The following is a 25014-nucleotide window of genomic DNA, read 5'->3' as shown; positions in this document are numbered from 1 at the left end:
CTCATTATCACGTAGAGTAAATCGCCAAACTTTTTAATGAGCGGAAGTGGGAAATTTGCGTAATATTACAGTATACTTGTTAGTGTTACAAGTGCAAAATGGTAGAGATATAAACCAACGTGACTTATATGGTTTTAAGGCTAGTTAAAAATACATTTTTTTGATTCCAGATATTTTACTGATAAGTACATCAATTTATTATTATCAAGCATAAAATGATGGAAATATTAGATAAAAATTGACATTTCCACTTACCTTTTTATTGACTAAGACTTCTAAGTTAGAACAAATTCAGGATGGATGATTTAACTAAAGAATTGGCCATAAGTTTGTGAACATTGTGTCCGATTTGAAATTCAGTGGGGATCGCTAGAATCGAGGGCAATCAATTCAGCGCAGCATTCGTTTGCGACACGGCACTGAAGTCGCAGCGAGAGCCAAGTTCTTGAAATTTGTTTAATTCTTGTACAGTGACTATATTGAATTACAGTGAATATATTGAAATAAGAGAGCGATATATATTGTTTTAACTATGCATAAACAAATTCTGTAAGTAGTGCAAAACAATTAGGACAGTTAATTGTTTTGCGCAGCATCCTGCCGTTTCGCGAGCCGTCCGTTCCGGGACGAACCGGACAATTCAATTTGTTCCCTTTAATAAATGCGCTAATCATTCTATCTAAATAATTGCATACATGGTGTAGTGATTACGCGGTTGAAATTGGTACCTTCGTTGGTGGTTTCAACGGTTCTACCTAATAGGTTTTTAATTTTATGTTTAATTTAGGTGAGCTTTTATTAACGGTAAATCATATTTAAAGTAAATTGAAAATTAGATCAGAATTTGATGGATTTTTGTGGCGTACCCTAGCACTATTAATTTGTTTTAAGCATTAAATCATTATTTTATATGTACAAGTGCTCCGTATAAATCTAACACTGATCGATAAATATTTAATAATACGAAGCAAGCGACAAACTTTTTATAGAAAATATCTGCCCGACAATGGAACGGAAAATTTCTCTCGACATGAACACGATTGGAGTGTAAAAAGTGCGTTACGTAATAGTGCGATAGTTCATTCATAATTTTAGTACGAGGGAGCGGGCGTGCGCTTCCGTAAACAAACGCGCGTGCCGACAGCAAGGCAGGATTGCCAGAAGGAAATTTTATTTTAAACAGGAAATTATTCGTTACATATTTTATTTAGCTTTTCACTAGTTTTTACTTGTACAATTAATGCACAAAGTCAAAAGTGAAACTGTTGAATTCTTAACCGAAACTTTAATAGTAGTAGGATGGTTACAGACTTACAAAATAATAAATAGAAATTACCAATTTATTATGTTGTAAACAAATGTCAATAAATAAGGTCCCTCTTAGTTTACTACTCTGAGCAGTATTAACTTTATAATATTGTTTATGCTATCCTTTTAATGTTCATTTAAAATTGAAGGAATATGATTAAGAAGACAGTCTTTGTAGCTATATTACATTTGCAATCATTTTACCTGCATCCAATAACGTATTTGAACCCAAATAAACATTTCAAACAGACATTCAAATTCATAGGTACATATTTAATAATCATAAATTGGTTAAAACGTTAAGATATTATTTAACATATCAAGGGAGTGAAAGTGAGAATCATGCGTCTAAAGAACAAAATAATATCTTTATTTTAATGCAATGACAATGTTATTTCATTAGATAGGTATGCATTTATATATACATATATGCAGATATCCCTTGAAGCATCCGGTCTGCGGTGACAGCCCTGGCTGCACGTCGCCAGTTGAGGTAGACAGCGTCGCAGCGGAATGCCGGCGACGCCCGACGCTGCTAAACCGATTAACATTACCCCGTATTAAATAACACACGGCTTTCCTTTTTATTAGGTATTACACGCACATCTGCACATTACGTGTGATCTTTCAATTTATTTAATTCATTACTAATGCTCGCTTTATATTACCATGCAGTCTATTTTTATCGACCTCTGGTAGACGATTGGCTAAGTTTGATAATTCTAATCAAAATTGATTAGAATTATCAAACTTAGCCAATCGTCAAATAACACAGAACAAGAGTCATAACTGGAGTAAGCAATGAAAAGGGTTAGTAGAAAGTATCAGTTCGCACAAAATCGACAGTTTAATAAAATTATTCATTTTTATTAATATCGACTGCGGAAAAAAAAAGTAGCAGAAGTTAAAGGAATGGTAAGGAAAACAAAATCATATGACATTTGTTTTTATTAAAATAGAATAAGCTATGAACGTGATCAAAACGCTTCCATTCAATTCATTTAAGTGTTTTAAAACAGGAAATCATATGAAACAAATTGATTTACTTAGCTTAACGTCAACATGCACGCACTTATTGTGTAGGTACATGAACCTACAATTACAGTTTTTTTATTTGATTCGTGACTTTCGTAGAGTTTTTAAAGTTGCGAAAATTTCCTGCATTAGTATAGCTTAGTTCAGTACTAATATATAAAATAAAATGTCTATCGGATGCTAAGTTGACCAGTATTATGTACACGCCAATCCAGCGAGGTGTGATACTGTCTGTGTACGAATAAAAAATGAAAGTGCCTTAAAGAGATAATAGGGTCGGTCCAAGGGCCAAATCGTGCCCATCAATCGCGGAGTGCATTGCACGTATCATACCTTCGCTCAACCCTCGGCCGGCGCGTGCCACATTAATATTGAAACAATGTGTAACGAGACTAACGAACCATGTGCCGCGATACTGAGCTTTCTCTAAGCCAATGCTGCTCAACCTTTAGTGTCATGTATCTTTTAATATGCATAGTTTCATTTAATATTCATATTGATCTATTTTATATATGAAACTGAATAACTAAGTTTTAATCAATGCTGTAAAAGTGGCTAGTTACAAATAGCCTTCGTCGAATCATGATGCTTTCTACCATCTTTAAAATAAATTTAGTTTATAAAGATCAATTAGTGTTATGTAATCTGTCTGAAATACACAGGTGTTATTTTAAAAAATAAAATTTAAATGTGTGAACATTTAAAAAATCGTGTAACATGTTGGTAATCATCATTATCATCAAGTGTAGAAAACGCGAGAGATCAAAGTGAGAAAATAAAAAGCAAATGATATCTTTCTAATTTTCAATATGCACATAACTTTCAAAAGTCAGATTCAAAATAACTAACAGGCAGGCTCTATCTCTAGCCGTAAATAAATACGGAATTATTTAAAGTAACATTTTTGTTAATTTAATAAATAAAACAGTTAAACACTTATATGAATAAATTGAAAGTTTTATATTTACATTGTCACTCATAACATAACATAATTCTATGAAAGCATATTTCGTAGAGCATTCTCTGATGCTCATAACTTCGCAAGTGCTCTAGAAGTGGAGAGCTGTACGTTTTACTGTACTGTTTAAACTCTGTAACTGTAGAGTTAAGTACTTATGTCCGTAGAAGTGGCAGGCTGTTGCATAATGCTTATCAATTACACGCGCTTCTACATTTTCGCATTGTAGAGCCTCACAGTTTTTTTTTAACTTTATAAGGTAGAGTTTCAATATTATGACCTAGAGCTTATAGTAGTCGTAGAGTATGTATTTTTTAATTATTATTGAGTATTCCAAGCTACTATGATAAATGATAACAGTAAATAGAAATATAGACCGATAATATTTTTATAGGCTAATTTAATATTATTAACGTTTGTCTTTTATCACAATTTCACCTTTAAGAGTTCCCATTGAATGTCAACGAGTTCAAAATGTCACTATATACACATGCATCTATCTGACAGTATGATCTACATACCTCTACACGACTCTACTACATTCACTATCTAACAAAAAATATCCCTGAACTCTACACATCAATTAAAATTATGTGTATGTATCGTATTATATATTTATATTGGTTATAATACTATATATAACATTGATATATTATTAAAATAAAAAATAGTACAGTCAAACCTGGATAAGTGAGAGCTCAAGAGACCGCATTCTCTTTTTCTCTTATAGAGGTTTCTCAATAACCCGAGTTTCTAGCTTGCAGAGTTACAGAAGTAGTATGTCCCACTTATGGAGGTCTATAAAAAAACGGCAAATATGACAATTGTAGTAGACCGATTCTGCTAAGTCAAACTCACTCTGTATTTAATTTCGTAATTTCCTAGACTCAAAAGGATTTATAATTTTTTTTTTATCACTTTAAGACATCATGCTGCATTTTCGTTTAGACATTATAAGGAAGTACCTACAGAAACTTTTTTCACAACTGCTGTTTATGAACTAACTATAGTAAGCTTGACAAACACGTCGGTACCTGCACACATTTGGCTTTTTGAATAGAATGAGTCCCTCGAACTATAATAACAAAACAATAGCAGAAGCATTTGGTCATTTGAAAACAATTAAATTTAAGAACGAGTAATTTATGGCAAAAGTTAAGAACACCTTTAACTGTCGCTTATAGAGGTATAGGCAAGTATCAATCTCACTAAAAGAGGTTCACGCATGGAGAATGACTGTCGCTTATACAGGTTTTATATTTCTCACTTATAGAGGTAATAGGAGGTAAAATTGATGGGACCCGGTAAATACTCTCATTTATAGAGTTTTTTTTGCTTACCCAATTCTCATTTATGAAGGTTTGACTGTAAATCTTTATTCTGTCTCGTGCACGAATATCCACCATTCGTTAACCCATTTCCTTCTACAGGTCTGCTGAAAGAAATTTCGTTAAGAATAAGCAGTACCTTTGCACAAAATGTTATTTATAAGAGTTTTGTATCAGTTATCTACATGTTCATAAATAAATAAAATAACAAAGAGTAAAATTAACAACAGAAAAGGTCCAGATATGTCCAGAATAAAGAGATCTTTTCTTATCTCAGCACCGAAGCTTACAAGCCTTTGAAAGTGGATGGAAAGGTAAATATTACTTTAAAAAGCGTAACGTCCGGCAACACCTTCGTTCACAAATGTTTATAGAGAGACTTAATATTTACGTAACAATCCGTGGAATAAACACATGGGGCGGCCTGTTCCTTTTCAACAAAAATTAATGGAGTAAGAAATAATGGTATAAAAAATATGTATGACTAGGTTTATTACCTTACAAACGTAATAATCTATACTAGATCTAGAATCTTTACTGGTTTCGCGGTGAAAAATTTACCATAATCATTATATAATATTTGAGTATTAGAGTTTAGAGGATATAAAATATTTAATTAGTATTCATACAAAAATAAGAATCTTGGTTGACTCGTCTTGTTTCGTTTACGTATATTTTTAAAGATGATGGTCTATGCAATTGTAAACTAAAACAATATCTTCTTCATAATAGGTATATGTAAATTGTACATGTACTTATACAAAAAATCAGCTTTGGCATGTTTATGTCGATGGATACACGTAGGTACATATTTTGTTTACAAAACGTTCATTTATATATAAAAGTATTTTATAAACTTTAATCCGAACGCCGAAGCATGTTTAGTCAGTTTTATATTGAAAAACTACTGATACATACGCCTTGTTATATAACATACAACAAAAATATAGTAACAACTAATAATTCACTAACATTATATTTAAAGCCGAAGATTCATATATTTCGTTAATCCACTTCTTACGATTGAGGCTCATTCCGCTAGTCGCAATAAAAACGCGAAAAGCTTGGTCAGGGTTAAACCTTGAACGGCGATCAGTAATAAACAGTTCAATTCGATGCTGTTGGCATGACTAATTCAAACTTGCAAAATATTATTAGCATTCGTAAATCGTGATCCAACCGCAGTCGTAGACATAGTTAAATTTACTCGGGGGCTAGATCGTGCGATACGTTAGCTAATAGATCAACTACCACGGATTTATGCTATTAGTCTTGCTTCGTTTAAATGACAGTATCTGGATATTAGTTATAGGCTAAATGTGCCCGATAAGCCTTCAATACATTTTATAAATTAGTTCACATTCCTTCATCTACTTTAAGGAACGATCGAAACTATTATTGTCATAAATACTCGTATAATTGAAATTGTCATGCATTTCAATATTAACCATACAAAACGACTGTACTGCATTAATTTTGAACACGATAATATATACCTACCTAGATACTACACGTGGGATAGAATGGCATAATAAATAAACTTAGTTTTTGCTTTATTACGGCACCTTAAACGGGTCCGAAGTTACATAATAAGTTTCCAGGAACCAGTGTTTCACACTTGCTTTTTAGTCCTTTTTACCTGTATAAACAAATGTAAAGATCGACCAACGAAGCCGTGGGTGTAGCTAATAACCAATAAAAATATTTGACGATTATACTGTATGTTAATAAAGTGAACACAATTGGCACCTTAGGGCCCGTGATGGCCCGCCGATAGCGCATCGGCTATCGTGAGAAAGGTTCGCGATCCGAGCGGGCAATCAGTTATCTAACATTAAACCCCGACCCCGCGGTCTCTTTGACGGCCACTTACAGCAAATGCAATTTGTTTTAATTACGCCTTTATCGATCCATATCGAAGTAGAAAGATGTATTTCGATGAATCTCCCGTGAATCAATCACAATTCCAATTAGTGCTAAACTTTTTCTAACCATCAATTGGCAATCCGTTACCCGTTTACATGCGATGTTCGAAATAGGTGCCGTGTAGACGACATCCGAGAATGTAATAACTTTATTTAATACAAACGACGTGTCGATTTAATAATATAACACTTAATTAATTCTGCGTTAAATCATCACTCTGACATCAATCTGACAACAATATAACGCACAATTAATAACGTTAAAGGAATTTTATTTGAAATAATCACAGTCGTATTCCGACATTTCTATGCAAGCAATGCTTTAATTAATTTGTAGTAAAGGTATTATGTTACAAGTCGGCGGCAGGAACGGGTTGTCTAATTGGAAATGTTTTGATCACCGGCGCGCGACGGCTATCGCCCGATCTAAGCAAAGGAGAGGGCGCGAGCTCCATTGTTTAAGTGTCGAATTTTATTTATGGCGATATGGGTTACACTGATGGGCCACGCTGACACCTGATGCCGCGATGGGTATCTCTCGGCGGGTGGTCGCGTCATGTCGCAACCACTGTCATCCATGCGATTTTTAACATCCGCGCAAACCCATTGCTCACCGCGAAAGGATATTCAATCTTTCGCGGTTTTTGCTTTTTCATAAAAAAATGTATGAGGTAAGCTGTTATCACTGGCTTGTGTAATCTATAAAGTAAAGAGATTCGTTTCGCATTAGATTATTCCTTGCGTGTTTAAACAAAACTGCACATATTTATTTCAACTTCTTCATATTCATGCTGTTTAACTTACAGGTGTGAGGATAAAAATCTTTGAGAGTAGGTAGAAAAATCTATAAACATTACTCCTTATTTCTGTTTCAAAATATTTACATTCACTGAAACAATTCGCAGCATTTTGTAGGTACATTTTGAACAATTACATAACGTGGTTTATTTTTAACCCTGCTTCAGAAGTCACAGGAGTTTAGTCAAACATACATATTTTATCAGGCAGTCGCGGACGCTTTGTTTAACACGAGCCTGCTCGAGAACAAAGACTCAAAGTTTGCCATTTCATAACATGACATCACTTAGCAAATAAATTTGAACATTCCGAGGCACTCAGGCAAATCTTATTACGTTGTCGCATGTACGCTAAGATTATCCAAGGTAGATCGTAGATTTGGTATTATATTTATCATGTTTTAAGTCAGTCCTTTTTCAGGTTTCCGTAAACAAAGAAATCCAATTACTAAGCCTATGCCGTCTGTAATGTAATGTCTGTAATGCTGTAATGTCTTTAAAGAACGGTATATATATTTCATACCAGGATAGGCTGCCAGTTACAATTTTAAACATAACCTCTAGTAGATGTCCTTAAATAAATTTTATTTAAAAACAATAAAAGCTAAATAGGAGTCTCTTTGCCTCCTCACAAAATAAACACGGTTTTCTTTTAACATTGTTTTGTTTTTGCTCTACCGTAAAACGGTTATATCTACAAGCTGTGATCAAAGTGCAAATATTTAAGTAAAACATCAAATAATATAAATCAAGTATGAGTCTGCTTGCGGTAAGTTATCGGTTTAAAGAAAAAAAATACACAACACGAGTGTGTTATGTGATGGTAACGACCTCTCACTGCGCGACTCGCACTTGACGGTTATTTGTCTCATTCCATAAGTTACATGACATATAAGTATCTACAATTCAGTAGCGATGTGAATGGTGGTCGCCTGAGGGATTTAAAATAAAGGTCTGAAAGGTGTGTAGAATACCAACTCGCATTTGGCCAGCCTTAGACTGTGGTATAGACCCGGAGGCTCTGAGTGGAGAAAGGGCCCAACAGTGTGACAGTATTTGACAGTAATGACGACGACGTACATGGTGAAGACGTTTCAGCTACAGAAGTTTGTAGCTGCTCTCCAAAGCTATAAGATTACAGACCACAAATACCTTAATGGGTCCACTTTCACTAAAGTACCCGAATGCGAATTGCGGTAAGAAAATGTATTTAATGGAGGGGAGCCGCTTACTCTGTATATAGAAAATTTTAATGCAGTAATAAAACTAATTCCATCAAAAACAACCTCAGTAAGATCGCGGCGAACCTGTGGACGAACGTGGACATATTAAAATTCCAAACAGATCGCGTCCGAAGCACGGAGTACGTAAATACTATTACGTAATAGTTACATGTTTCAGATGCAGTACATATTGAGTACAATATTGAGACATATACGTACTGTAGATATGAAGATCTTGTGTAATTATCACTGCAACCACTAAACCACAAAAATGTTGTCCATCTACATCGAACGTATTACCAGGTACTAATAGGCTAAGTATTTTTCACTGCGAGAGTGACGTCATCGTCCATAAGTAGAAGTAAAATTTAGATGCCTCCATGCCGTGTCGTGATGTGCATATACTAATTACCATAGGTTCTAATAGGTTAAGAATTTTTCACAGGCGCTAGAGAAATGACGTCATCGATAATATTATGTTTGCAAGAAGATCTAATACTGAAACAGTTAGTAATAGAAGTAGTAATACCTTGATAACCAAACGAAGTTTCTTGACGACTATACACTATCGTCATCAAAACAAATAAGTAATTAACTCAGCTCTCAATGATAATTGCCAAATCAATTAAACAAACTACTATTTTAAAATAAACAAACAAAACAAACTTAAAGTATTATGATTGTGCCCATAAAATTGTATTTATAAAACATTATAAAATACAAAGAAAATTCACAAAAATATATCATTCTTTAAAAATACCAATAGTTATATTATAACGCGTTTTTTTTTTCACTGCCCATGGATATCTGTAATCAAGCCCAGGTAGAATTATATTCCTACCTGAAGTCACCCTTAAGGACTAAGCTAGAACACCTCAGAAAAGAAGATCTCCCTCACCACACCTTCAAACTAGAACACAGTAGAGCTTAACATTGCTGTTATTGAACAGAAATAGTTGTGGCGGCGGTGCTGCCGGAATAAAAATAGTGAACAAAATTATTCATTTAAGGATCCAGGAGCTAAATTACGGTCTCATCTGCGTATAAGGGATCCTTGAACTCATCTTTTATTCATGAGACCTGTGTGATTTTCATCCAGATTTAATTTCGTAGTCAACGAATGAACTTATTTTATTGAATGTTAAAGCAATTTCGCTACCTGTTTTCCAAGTAGTTGGTTTTATTTTAAGTACTAATAGATAAAGTAATATAGTGTAGTTAAGTAATTATAAAGTAATAGATATTAATAATAATAGTAAATGCTTACAAATTGTTTTAATACACTGCTATATATGCATTTACATAATATTGAATGTAGGTCTTTCCGTAAATCTTTTCCGTCTTATATTGTATCCGTATATTTATATATGACGTAATATATTTTATTTTAAGCTTATAAAATAATTTGAAGTCTTATTTTTTGTAACGTCCAGTTAATAGTAGGTGTATTGTTGTATTTTACAGATCAACATATATATTAACATAATAGTATTTTTTTTTACTTTATTGATTGGTATTATAGCAAACCGCGAGTCGTGTCACACACATGACGTATTAACTTTATTAATAACTTATTATTCTCAGTTAATTTTATATCTATTAATGCAACCACAAGTACACACACCACCTACATCACCTGGTATTAGATGTGATATAAAATAGTTATTATATGAAGACACTATACGTTGTTGTCAAATGTCTTATCACCCATCAAGTCCTGCAGATTTGCAAATTTGCGATTCCAAATTACGATACTCAAATGAGTTTTTAATACACCTTACGCTATACAAAATGTTACTCTATAAGTAATTTAATAGGTCATAAATAGCTATAATAGGCTGACGGTTAAAATATTACCCTCCTTGTGCGTAACCAATAAATAGGGTTTGTATCGATACCATAATGCAGACGGAAGCGCGTGGCTGATAGCGACTAAAATATAGCCGAGAATGAATGGCTCGGCTAATAGACGCATTAGCCTGTCGGAAGGAGCGCGAACCATCAGTTATCCATAGCTGATAGCAATTTACCCTCTTAAACTGAATGAGGGTCCATCGCCGACACTTTTCCAATTCGGAAATTGTTATACAACGTGATTTATATACAGACCTTAATAAATTAGGTGTGGCGTTATTAGACTTCTAGGTAGGAAGTATTGTAAAATAATGGCGCTATTAAAATTCCTACATTTGCGTGAGCAACGGGACGGAACTACATAATGCCTTATATGTAAAATATTACATTAGGTAATCGTCTTAAACCATTATAAATGAATATACTAAAACATAGACTGATAAATGAGCTAAGAATCTACATCAAGGCCTTCGTAGCTATGTTTAAAGTTGTAACCTCATTTTAAATTAAAATTAAATTTTATCTTTAGTAAACTACTTGTGTTTAGTTAGATACCGAGTATGGCATTAAAATTCAAGGCACAGCAATTACTTTATTTAATTATACTCGAAGTGTACGTAGGTACATAAAGGATTAATATTGAAAAATGACATCATTAATCCATGTCACGAGGCCAACATTATACTCGTAAATAACATAGTATTTGTAACCAGTTTTACTACTATATGCAAATGTCAGCGTTGTAATGTTACTCAAATATTTAGAATATTTTCTGTGCAATTGAGGCAAACTGGCAAGCAAACCAAATATCGGCAATTAGATTGCAGCTCTACCGAGGATTTAACTTACATAAGTGACGTGCATTTCTATTATGAACAAGTATTGATTACTACTTACGTGCAGTCATCCTTTGCATATGCATTACACTAAAATGACAAGCTAAAGCACTGTTCTTCAATGTAGCTGTGATTATAGATTAATATTATCGCGGAAGCGAGACATTTTAAAATATAAAGGGTACTTTCGATGAGCGGTTATAGTTTCATTATTAGTGTTACGGGAATTGAACCGGGCATGTAAACTTCTACCACCCTTCCATCCGATGTTATTGCCACATCAACAACATCGTAATCATATTATACTGACATTATAGCATCTATTACATACAATAGAATTGCGAGAACAGTCACTCAAGAAGAATCTGTACTATATGAATACCATAGATAGAGACAGCAGTTTTGGGCGCAGCGCGTTCCATGGGCGCATTCTTTAAAACCTGCAGTCGTTACTAAGCCTACGTAATGTTGTCTAGGATCAACGTTCACGGTGTTTAGGCTTTAAGTTTAAGATTTTATAAGTTCATAAAAGTCATAGGATATGTTATAGAATATTGATATGCTTTTAGATGATAAACACTTAAAGAAAGTTAACATTTAAACATAAGTTTGATCAACAAAAAAGAGGCTCTTCGAAATAGACCGATAGCCAATAGTTATTAACCGAAATTATCGAACATAATTATTGTATAGTCCTGGTAACTTATATTTTATCAAAATATGACTAGGCATATTGATATAATGTGCTGTAAAAATGAAAAAAAGAACATCAATAAAGCACAATGGACCAATAGATCGTCAAGTTCGTAAAATAACCGAACCTCTTTCGTCACTCACGCCAAACACTACCGTATAGGAGTAACGTTACATAGAGCAAATTGTTTTAGTCACTAGGAGATGCGTGGGCGCAGTTACTGTGAGAACAAATGGACACGTCGGGCTTGCAATGACCGAGATGTGGCGTTGGTAACTGTAAGTTCTGCAATTGTTTGACATAAATTATCCAACTTTGTCCTTTCTACATTCACAACCTACACGTTTAACTCATGGTATTTCACTATGTGCAATATGAATTATCGAAATCGTAAACCGCTTAGTAGGAATTCTATATACTTTTACAGCAATATATTGGCATGTGCCGTCTTAACAGGCTCCGTTATTTCTAAGTATTGCCTCAACCAATTGAGAGAAAAATTAGAATAGTCAGATTTTACATTTAATGTTACAAAAAAACGTGACGTCAGAAAATGGCAAACAAAGACTGATATCATTATATCATTCATAAGGATTTTCAAAATACATAAACTTTTACAAAATGATATTAACTATAGTCCTACAATTACGTTATCTAAAAAGGTATTGACCTTCATATATATTTTGCTACTGCTGCAGATCTAAATTTCGCATCAACTCAAGTAATATAATGCAAGAGAAAATAAATTTCCATAAATATATTACAGCAAGAGTCAAGTGACAAGACGAGGTGGTCGCGGGGCAGTAACCCTTAGTTTACGAGCGGGCGAACACAAAGGTGCATTAGACGAACAAGAGGAATGCGCGAGTTGCCCGGGCACCGCGGCCGAGGCCCACCGGATTATGATTTACGACCCGTTAATGCAAATCTATAGGTTGAAAACCGATTCTATATCGCCGTCGAGTCGTATATAAATGCGCGCGCGCAGCCACGTGACGGGTTAACAGCCGGCGACGCGACGTATCCGCCCATTTGATTCAATTTCCTTTTTCGCACTTAGGAAGTCAGAATACGTGCTTTGTGCCATTTTGATTGGGCGAAATACATACATCGATTCCCCGAAGTCTACTTCGAGAACTCTTTTCAATAGCCCGGAGTGCTCCATTATATGAAATGGTTTTAGTAACAATCAAGTTCAGTGTCCCAAGAGTAAAATGTCAATTGAGAGTTTGCCAAGTGGTCTCAAATCGAAGTTCAATCTAATTCAGCACTTTAAATAGACGGTTCAAGAGCACTACGCCTACACTTGCCTTCAAATTACTGTTGTTAGATAAACCAACCAAAATTATGGGAATTGTTATTCTAAAATTGCCCTAAAAGTAATTATTATAATTATGATCATCAAGATAATAGCTACATGGCTGCCTAATTGCCTCATTTCTGTGATTGTTTTCATTATTAGAGAATGGATATATTATTTTTGGCAAGATCGTAGATATAACATTTAGGTGAAAACCGTGTTTTTCTTTAATAGGGGACTTCTCATGTAAAATTGGATTGTACAAGTGGAGAATGTAAAACTACTTAGTTATTAAAGTTAAAACAGCTACTAAAATGTTACAGTTGCGCTCTAAAATAATAAATTACTTTGTATTCCCATTAGCTTTTTATTTATAATATAGGAGTAGCAGACGAGCATGCAGTCCACCTGATGGTAAGTGGCTACTGCCGCCCATGGACATCTGTAATCACGCCCAGATAGGAATAAATATTCCTACCTGAGGTCGGCCACAGATGCGCTGCTACCCCAGAGGACTAAGCTGGGACGGCTCGAAAAAGCATGTCTCCCTTACCACACCCTTCAAAACGGGACACAGCAGCGCAGAAATAGGTGTGGCGGTGGTGCCGCCGGAGTCTAACCACAAAGGGTTCTACCACCTTCCAGCTTTTACCACAGTACCACGGTATTGTAGGGAGATATCCGTGCCTAGTACTGGCATATAATGTAGGGTTGCAATATTTATAATTTCGAAATTTACTTACTGCTAAATATGCTACGATTGTTCAAATTTTGAATTTACTACTAAACCGTTCAAATCAACCCACTAACTTGTTCCCCGTATACATATAACGTGAAATTGTATAGTCTTACAAATTAGGTCTATGACTAATTATGTTACTTACATTAATGGTGTCATATATGCCATTCTGTTCGCGTAGGGTCGGCGTGGCGGGCGCGGCGGGCAGCGCGGACGGCGCCCGCGACGGCACGGGAGACAGCGGAAGCGGGTCCCCGTTGCGTGTCCATGTCCGATGTATCTGCCAACTGGTGTCTGAGAAACGCGCTCTGTCCTGTGGAAGGAAAAACAGATTATGAAAGCTGTATGTGTTAGGAATGAAACTAGAATAGGCATTATGAACCATGTTAGAATAATCTAAAAGTACAAAGCTTATGACAGATTTTGTAATAGGCTAACGAGAAATCTCGACTTCTATTCATAACAATGCAGTATACATTTTATAATGCCCTTTCAAAATTAGTTATTTAAAACGCCTTTAAAATACATTGGGCACCTTGTTGGAGTATCCACCAGGCCCCACTCAGTTAAGGGAGGGGGAGAGGGGAAATACCCAAGTCCAGCAATAGGTATTGAAAAACTTGCAAAAAATCGTACAATAAAAAAAACTTGTTAAATATATTTTCCTCAATGAACGTAATCTTAACCACGTTAAGCAGGCGAAATTATGACGATTTGATAGCTACATAAAAAGTTGAAAGACATTCAGACCTTGAACAGAGATTTATATTTAAGCGCTAAAAGGCTTATTAATGCATTATCCAGTCTTAATTCCACTATAAGCTAGACGTTTCAACTTCCCGTTTTGGGACCTGACACTGCAACATTAAACAGTTATTGTACTATTTTTTCGCCTCAGTCCTGTAAGTTGAATACATTATTAGTACGGACACTTAACCATTGCAAATTGAATTAGTGTAAAAAGCGAAGTGTGTAATTAGACACGCTATTAGCAAGTAGACGCTGTCACGGACTATTCGGAAAGCCACGACCAACAAAAGCTCTCAGATCCGTGTTAAAATGATAATGAACAGTATTTTGCCTGCTTCCATTGTATGATGGATGTTTAGACACGCGATATTGTTTCTGGCACAAACGAAAATCCCACTTATATTATATTTGTGAAAGTTTTTACTTAAATTTGTTATCGATCCCGCAAAACTATGCACATTTTCGATAAAATTTCGCAGATATTATTACTTCATAATTTGATACCTAACCTACCTACGTAATACGTATAATTTGATAAAATCATAATATTTGGTACGTTCTTTAATAAAGCAATTATGATAATACGAGTATGTTATAATCGGAATGTTGGACTCATCAATATACATATTTATCTATGCAATTATTGGTAAATTATCATAGAGACACTCAATAGGTACTAAGTACTTAATATACACACAGACAAAGTCACGGATACACCAAGTCGAACGTAAATCTTTTCTAGTACCTATGTCTATGACGGCGTTCACAGATCGATCGTCTTCAGTTAATATCCGGCTCACGTCCGAGGTTTCTAAGCTGGACTTCTTTGTATTACAAACTGCAGGCATACGGCTATAAGTGATCTAATGGCACTGGCGTGTCGCGGTCAGGTAACCCGATGACATAGTTCACGTGGACACCCTCACGTACGAAACTCATCAGATTCGCCATTGATTTGAATATAAATTAATACAGTTATAATCAGTATTCATTTTGATTTTTTACCGACTGAGCCAGGCGGAAGGTTTCGAACTTATATGTATTGTATATGCCTACTTATGAATACGTATCAATTTTCATTTGTTTGGCACCTTCTAAACCCTGAACGAACAACATATAAGGTGTTATTAAATTCATCTTTATAGCACAGTCTTATTCAAATTGCAAATACTCAAAAAGAGTTTTCAATTTCAATTGACGCAGCCTATGGGACTTTCTTATACAATGAGCTTTCTTGTTTTTGAAATCATGTGACTTGTATTAATCTTTAAATATCAAAACATAGGATTTACGTAAAAATATTCAAAAATAAAATAAGACTAAACTGAAGTTAAAAAGTAGGAAAGTTTTATCTTCAGCTATTCGTTATATTAGATAATGTCAGATGATGCAAAAATGTAGAGCTAAATTTATTCGAGCGCGATAACTTTGCCTTATATAAACTCATGCCTTAGAGGAACGTCAATACTAAGAATTTATGTAGCTAAGTGAATGCACTTGAGATAGTACTCAGATAGGTATGGAGAAATTGACTAATGATCCCATCGATAACACCACCGCTCCGTTACCCCGAGAAAATGATTCGAGAAACCGCAATGTGAATACCACCGATTTACACCGATTGCTTTATTTATACTTAAACGTTTTTTTTTAAGATTGAAGTAGAAAACGATCACGTAATCCACCTTATGCTGCAACTGCTACCAAAATATATTATTATAATAAGAATTAATCAATCTTAAATATGATTGGAGCTGCCCGAGGTCAGCTATAGCGTTGCTGCCGCGAAAACTAAGATGGAAGGTTCTTCTTACTACTTACTATTTTCTTTTAACCAGAACATAAGTGTACGTAACGCTGCTGTTCCTGTCTAACGGCTATAAGTAAATAGCAGTGATAACCTGGTGGTTATGAACTTCGATCAGACGGGTTCGGATTCAAGTCCCACATACCAATGTAATTTGCGTATTAGAAATTAATTATCAACTTGCTTTAACTATGAAGTAAAATTTGTTAGGGAACTTACACGCCTGAGAGATCATAAAAAGTTCTTAAACATAATCTGTGAATTCTATCAATCCGCACTGGGCTAGCGTATTGGATCTAAGCTTTTCATCCTGGGAGGCGATCCGTGTTCAAGAGTCGGCCAGATTTGTGTTGATAATGATGATATTCTCATTTGAATACGCGATACAATACAATAAGACATTTTAAAAGATATAATAAAAATATAACGAGCCGGCAACACATTGGTGACTAACCTGACGTAGTATATAAATGATTGCACACGCTTGACGTATTTTGTATATGTAGTTATGTACATACGTTTTTATACTATCTTAGTAATTACCTGACTATAGAAACACAAAAACCCGGTACGTACATAAACCTGTTTGTTTCCGTTAATGTTTATATTTATCAGAATGATGATAATGACGTTATCAATAACTTTAATTTTATTGGTTTATCTCAAGTGGTTGGACCTTGTTGAAGCTTATCTTACAAATTAATTTCTATATCTTTATTTATTTCTATATTCTATATAAACAACTACTTTGCTACAGTTGGTGCAACACTTGCTCGAAAATTAACAGTAAATAATTCTCCTACTATTAGGAATTCTTTAACAACAGCCCGAAGCAATCACTGCTCTTCGTTTGTTCTTCTAGCAGCAGATGATATTGAACTTCATAGTATTATTATGAGTCTAAAATCAGATAGTGCACCGGGATGGGATAATATACCTACGAAATTTGTCAAGTTAGCTAAAAATATTCTTATACCTATAATGTGTCATTTAGCGAATTTGTGTTTTACTAAAGGAGTATTTCCCGCTTTACTTAAGCGCTCACTCATTACCCCAGTTCACAAATCTGGCAAGAAGGATGACATTAACAATTACAGGCCAATATCTGTTATATCGGTTATTTCAAAAATTATTGAAAAATTAATACACAGTCGTCTTACTACTTATCTCAATAAATTTGAAATTTTATCTAACTCTCAATATGGTTTTAGAAGCGGTCTGTCAACGGAAGACGCAGTCTTAACAGTTACTTCATCAATATCTGAACATCTCGATCAAGGGAAAAAATGCCTCACTATCTACCTCGATCTCAAAAAAGCCTTTGATACAGTGTCACCTTCTATTCTTGTCCAGAAACTTGAAAACATAGGTATTCGGGGTACTCCTCTTAAATTATTTGAAAGTTATTTACATGGACGTAGACAAAGAGTTAAAATAGATAATTATATAAGTGAGGATGCTGAGGTGTTATTAGGGGTACCTCAGGGTAGTTTATTGGGTCCAACCCTGTTTTTAATATATATTAACGAGCTCGCTAATCTACACATTGAAGGAGGTAGGATAATTTCATATGCAGATGATACCGCTCTAATTTTCTCGGGTGACTCGTGGAACTCTGTATTCGAAATCGCTGAAAAGGGACTATCAAATATAGCGAAATGGTTGAAGGCAAATTTACTTACACTTAACATATCTAAGACAAACTACACCTGCTTTTCCATAAATAATAGAACCCAACCGAATAGTGATTATAAACTAAGAATACACAACTGTATTGAAAATGAGTACAATATTTGTAAATGTGACTACCTTGAAAGAGTTTCATCTACAAAATATCTAGGAGTGTACATTGATCAACGCCTAACCTGGCACACCCAAATAGAATTTATTAGTAATAGAATACGCAAACTCATTTGGACATTTAAGACGCTTCGTCATATAGCTAGTCCAAACCTTCTTAAGCAAATATACCTTGCATTGGCGCAATCTGTACTAAATTATTGTATCCCGGTATGGGGCGGGGCTTCGAAAACTATAATTCTTAAGGTTGAAAGGGCACAACGATGTTTACTCAAAACCATTTATTTGAAACCATTTAGATTCCCTACAAATGAATTATATAACACTAGCCGTTACCCGCCCGCTTCGCGTGGCATAAAATACATGCCAAGTAAAAGAAATATTAAATTGTGTTATCTAGCTGCCTAATTATTTATCATGAACGGATTTTACGAAATCAACACACCGTTAACTACTTAGGGTCTTATCGATTTATATGAATTAAAATAATAAATAATATTTACATTATTATTTACAGTATTATAATTATTTATAATTCATTGTAATAAAATAATCTTTTTTTTTTTATTTTATGACAGAAATCTTTCCATCGAGCCTTACATGACGCCTTTACGTTTTTTTATGAATTTATGAAGATAATGGAGAAGCTGAGTAATGAAAAGGTTCAAAGAATGGTCAAGCAGCAACAGTTAAAAGCCGAATGGAAAAATAAAAATATTGTAAAAAATTAATTAGTCATATTATTTTAATGTCAAAATTAAAATTTACATTTTTATTTAAAAAAAAAAGTATAAATTTCGAAGTATTTATTCTTGGTTGTTTAACAGGACGAAACAAAAAATCGTTTCAAAATTTGATCTATTCCAGCTGTTAATTAAATATTTTTACTTTTTTTTTATTTTTATTTTACACCGTGCATTTTTTCTAAGGGCATTATTCCCGAACTCTATTCCAGGCTAGTTTCAAAGTTCTAAAATAATTATTATTTACTCTATTCCATAGGAACCGTCCATGTTATATGCGGCCTTACATACAGTGGTTCTTTCCAGGGTAGCTGGCTGGGCGGTTAGAGCTCCCATTCTTGCTGCCCGCAACTCCCGAAGTCCCCCTTTAGTCTCGTACGACAGGCAGGGGATACTGTAGCCCTGTTCTAGCCCAAAAATTTTAATCCAAGGTCTATGTGTCTATCACATAACCATCACTAATCCACGCATAACCACAACCATACCCCACGGCAGGACAAAATGTTGGCACGCAGTGAGTCCAAAGTAGTTGCGATGGACCTAATCAGTATACCAAAATTACGCATTATCATATATGAAATTTGCACCCGTCCACGTTGTCGTGTATTTGTCTGAATAGACGTTATCTGAAATTTTACGTTTCTAACTTCGAACTTAAAAGATTCCCGTATATATACATATAACACTTCTTTTACCTCCTTAGTAGAATTTCAAAAACATTCCTATGTACATATGTATCAATAAATACTTTATCATCAAATTTCTGAAAGCTAATTCAACACCTGCGGTCGGCAAGCCGACACCCACGGGTGGTGTATGGCCCGCGACTTTTCCTTGTGGCCCGCGGGTCTGCGCGTTACTAATAATTTACCAAGTGCAAGTCCAACCCGCACCTTGAGCATTCCGTACAACTAAAATTTTTATTTACACATTTTGTGAAAGTTTCAACTGTCTACTTCTACCGGTTTAAAGGTTAGTTGGAAAAATATCGAATAGCAGTTTGTTGTATGGGGACCCCTTTTTTTTATTTTTAGTATTTGTTGTTATAGCGGCCACCGTTATGCATCCTCTGTAAGAATTTCAAATGTCTATCTATTACGGTTCCAGAGATAGAGCCCTGTGACACACGGACAGACGGACAGACAGATGTACGGAACCCTAAAAAACCGTCGATGTGCACTTCAACACGCGTAATACATTCCCATGTTAAAAATATATGTTACGATGGCCCGTGGAATTTCACCCTACACTAAACCTCTCTGCACTCTGTTCTTTTTCCAGACACGCCATAGGAAGTAACTTCAACAACGGTTTTTAAAGAATCTTCCTTTACTTATAGGTTTCTAAAGGTGGTAGAACCCTTTGTGGTTCGACTCCGGCGGCACCACCGCCACACCTATTTCTACCTAATAACAGCAGTGTTAGGCGCTGCTGTGTTCCGTTTTTAAGGGTGTGTAAGGGAGACAGACTTTTCCGAGGCGTTCCAACTTAGTCCTCAGGGGTAGCGGCGCATCTGTGGCTGACCTCAGGTAGGAATATCTAATCCTATCTGGGGTTGATTACAGATGTCCATAGCCACTTACCATCAGGTGGACTGCATGCTCGTCGTCTACTTTTATAGTATAAAAAAAATAGTACCCTAATGGTGGTTGATTGTTGAGTTGCTAAAATGCTGAAACAGATGTGTAAACAGAAAGGCATAATGCATACACCCTTCTATAGCAGTCTTAAGGGTTAATCTAAAAATCTAAAAAAAACCGTGACTCAGATGCTTCATTGATTGTAATGATAATTTTTCATAGTGGTCGCTCCCGAATTAACGGAGTTTGAAATGGAATTCCAACCCCCATTTAACGACCTTAAGGGATGATTTTCCAAAAATAATGGTATAGGTGTTTAATTATTTTCTATCGAAAACCCAAATACCGATTTTTATACAGTTTACATTAAAACTGGAGGACTTTCATACAAACTTACAACCCCTATTTTACCCTCTTGAGGGTAGATTTTCCATAAATGGTGTTAAAAAGTTCTATTATTTCTAACAGGAAAGCCAAATGCAAGTTTTTATAGTCCTTGCTTCCGAATTAACGGAGTTTGAAATAAAATTCCAACCCCCATTTAACGAACTTAAGGGATGATTTTCCAAAAACAATGAAATAGATGATTAATTATTTTCTATCGAAACCCAGATACCGATTTTTATACAGTTTACATCAAAACTGGGGGACTCTCATACAAACTTACAACCCTTATTTAACCCAAATAAGGGTTCATTTTCTAAACGGTAGAATTATAGTTCCACTGTAGCTAACCAGTGAGCCAATGGCTAACTTACATAGTGCTGGCTTTCAAATTGGCAAATTTTAAAATAAGCTGTTAACCCTTATTTTACCAACTTAAGGGTTGATTTTCCAAAAATGGTGAAATAGGTATTTAATTATTTTTAATCGAAAACCTAAATACCGATTTTGATAGCGTTTACATCAAAACTGGGGGAATTCTATACAAACTTACAACCCTTATTTAACCCACATAGGGGTTGATTTTCCAAAAACGGTAGAACTAAAGTTATTTTATATCTAACCAGCAAAGCAATGGCTAACTTTCATAGTGCTGGCTTCCAAAATGGCAAAATTTAAAATAACCTGTCAACCCCTATTTAACCACCTTTAGGGTTGATTTTGGAAAAACCCTTAGATTAGATTTTTATTACTTTAAATCAGAAAGCTAAATACCAATTTTCATCTAGTTTGCTTTAAAACTGACGGACTTTCATATTAACTTCCAACCCCCATTTAACCCCCATAACGGTGGAATTTCGTAAAATCCGTTCTTAGCTGACCTCTACTCGGTGAAAAGAATATTCCTACCAAATTTCAAGTCTTTAGCTCTAATGGTTCCAGAGATATCGTGATGAGTGACTATATACGTGGAAATCTCTTTTATATATATTATATAACATTTGCGAAGTACTAACTGTGAGAAAATTGTACATTTTAAAATCAATATTACGGGCTCATAAAAGTTTGCATCATGACGATTTAGCAATTGGTAGGAGAAGAGATAATATATTTAAATCTAAACTATTAAAAACAAAATTTGCTCAATGTCAATTTTTAGCACAATCCAAACATTTGTACAACGTAATAAACAAAAAACTAAATATTTGCAAATGCTCTAAATGGGAATGTCGACTCGCTGTTTTTAACTGGATAATTTCGCTGTCTTATGACGATACTGAGTCCCTTATAAAATACACAAAGTAAATCTTACACGTACACACACACGCACACGCACGCACACACGCACACACACACACACACACTTAAACACACACACACACACAAACACACATACACACTCACACACACACACCATACTTATTATATAAATTTATAGATATATATTTTATAATATTTATAACATAGATAATTTGTTACTTGATACAGTTTGTTTTTATTTCTTATAACTATATATGATGTCTAGTTATAGAAGAGCGGAGCCGCCTAACACAGACATTTGTTTACTAGGCGGCTCCAAACAACTTATTACGTAAACCAATTAATTGTTAAAGAAATAAATATTTTTTGTATTTTTGTATTTTTTGTATATCTCTACAGCAGACAGATACTGTACTGTAACTGCACTATAAATAATCATAGGTTATATAGTGAGGTCTTATAACTAATGATTGATTTTGTATTTCATTAGACCATACATTAATAATTAATAATGTAGTTATTCATACTACTCTATGACCTGTGCCTCAATTTTTACCCGAATATTGTCATAGTGAAAAGAGCTCTATATCAACCTCCTAACCTATATAAAGGTGGTCTTAAAAAAATAAAGTCTTCTACCTTTTCAAGAAAGATGCTTACAAATCAGTTTAATAGTTTTCAAACCTCTTAACTTATGGAGATGAACAGAACAACAAAATTTAACAAAACGATTTAAGCTACCAGAATTTCATGAAAATGAATCAAAGTAACCGAAGTAATATAGGTTAATTAATATCCAAGACGCTTCTTACTCACATGTAACACCTACAATGTTGGGGTCAAACAAAAATACTTATTAATCAGTGCAATGTCGTAATTATGCTTGACGGATATGCCTAAGGCTGTGTTTTAATGACTAGTCAATAAAAAATAAACTCTGAATCATACAGATACCGTTACTTAATTACACAACGAATGTAACAGTGTTTTAAATCTTCAAACGAAATTCAAATAGGTATGTTTCCTATTTTCATTGTTCACACCACCGTACCAAATCACTCGTTTTGCGTCTCAAAGGCATAAAGTAACAATATTTCGGTTCCGGCAAGTGCAATCGAGGTCGGCGTTTTGAAAGAGGTAATTTTAGAACTGTAACAAGTTGGTTTCAAAATCCAGTACATTGTATGAAAATAGCGCAGCGGATTAACTATCAGGTAGATAAGATAATAAACATCCCACGTGGTCCGGAGCATCGTTCTAAGGCGAGATAGCGGCCATCGGGCGCGTGCGTAGGCGCAAACACTTAACATTACTATACTACTTTCGGCGTAGTGTTGCCTCTACTTACTGGGCACTGTCCATATAGGGCAACGGGAAACGGTGACATTGGCTTTCGTGTTAACATTTAAAACCATAAAATCAATTTATTGCTACATTTCGAACTTATATTGGCTTAGGATGTGAACACCATAAGTGCAAATTTAAGATAGTTCATACAAGAAAAACAAGAACATAACAATAAAATTTTAGCTTTTCCGCTAGAATGCCTTTTAGTTTTCTCGTTAAGGGTGGACAAATATCTACAGAAAACTTCGAAGACGTAAATACTTATCTACGTACGTATAAGTCACATAAAATTTGAAATTGATTTCCATATTCCTACTCTATGGTCCTCATGTGATACGAAGTAATAGGCCAGCTTCGAGAATTAATAAAGTTATCCACGCCCTTCAAGAATGGTTCATTGTCATTCGACCCGCCTTGCTTGTTTGTCACACGTTTCGGGATTGAATGACTTTCATCGTATCTTGTGACTACAACTTTTACTCTCATAATGGTGAATAAATACAAAGTAAATGACGCTTACGAAAGGTAAAGCTTTACATATCTATAGCAATGTTTACACTATTTATTCGTTTCATTGATTGCTGGTACTAGATATTTTTAAGAATTTTATTTTCTGTGCAAGAATATATTTATCCTACAAAAAGTATGTTTCTAGACGCTATATTTTAAAATTGACGAAAGCAAAGTCACTGACCCTCCAAAAAGAAATCCATACTTTGTTACGAAAAATAGAAAATTCGGAATATTAAAACGTAAAATGTACGTATGCATTGTCAACATGGATCATAAAAATTCATGAACGAAATCATAGGGCGACGGAATAAGTACCTAATATTGGAATGCACTTATGTTTGCATGCTCTCCGTCGCGGAGAAATCGTAAGTCGGAGAGAGTAGGAATTCTAATTACGTAGCTGTTACAACTACCTTAAACATGGCAAGGTTTTGAAGTAGATATTTACAAATTACTCACTTCAGTCACTTCACACGTTCGTAATTAATGGAAGCTTGCATACGATTAATAGCCCTATATTAATTTGCCATCTATGGATACGCTTATAGTTTGTTACTTATGAGCTGTGCCCGGCTTCACTTGAATTTAAAAGTTTTTTTTTTTTTTTATAATATGAGAGTAGCAGACGAGCATGCAGTCCACCTGATGGTAAGTGACTACTGCCGCCCATGGACATCTGTAATCAACCCCAGATAGGATTAGATATTCCTACCTGAGGTCGGCCACAGATGCGCCGCTACCCCTGAGGACTAAGCTGGAACGCCTCGGAAAAGTCTATCTCCCTTACCACACCCTTCAAACCGGAACACAGCTGCGCCTAACACTGCTGTTAT

At 34.8% G+C, this 25014-nt stretch overlaps 1 protein-coding gene across 11 annotated transcripts in view; it reads right to left on the bottom strand.

Moving 5' to 3' along the window:
* The window catches only part of by (focal adhesion protein tensin), a 112942-nt gene that overhangs the window by 36381 nt on the left and 51547 nt on the right, over nt 1-25014 (bottom strand). For all 11 annotated transcript variants that reach the window (XM_073080530.1, XM_073080529.1, XM_073080528.1 and 8 more), the window contains one exon: nt 14143-14310. In XM_073080530.1, coding sequence (XP_072936631.1) covers nt 14143-14310 — 168 coding nt within the window. The remainder of the gene's footprint in view (nt 1-14142; nt 14311-25014) is intronic.

This window comes from Epargyreus clarus, unplaced genomic scaffold (genome assembly GCF_041222505.1).
Source record: "Epargyreus clarus isolate Ecla_fem2 unplaced genomic scaffold, WU_Ecla_fem_2.2 ptg000015l, whole genome shotgun sequence".
Classification (NCBI taxonomy): domain Eukaryota; kingdom Metazoa; phylum Arthropoda; class Insecta; order Lepidoptera; family Hesperiidae; genus Epargyreus; species Epargyreus clarus.
This window is presented reverse-complemented; position numbering and strand designations above follow the sequence as displayed.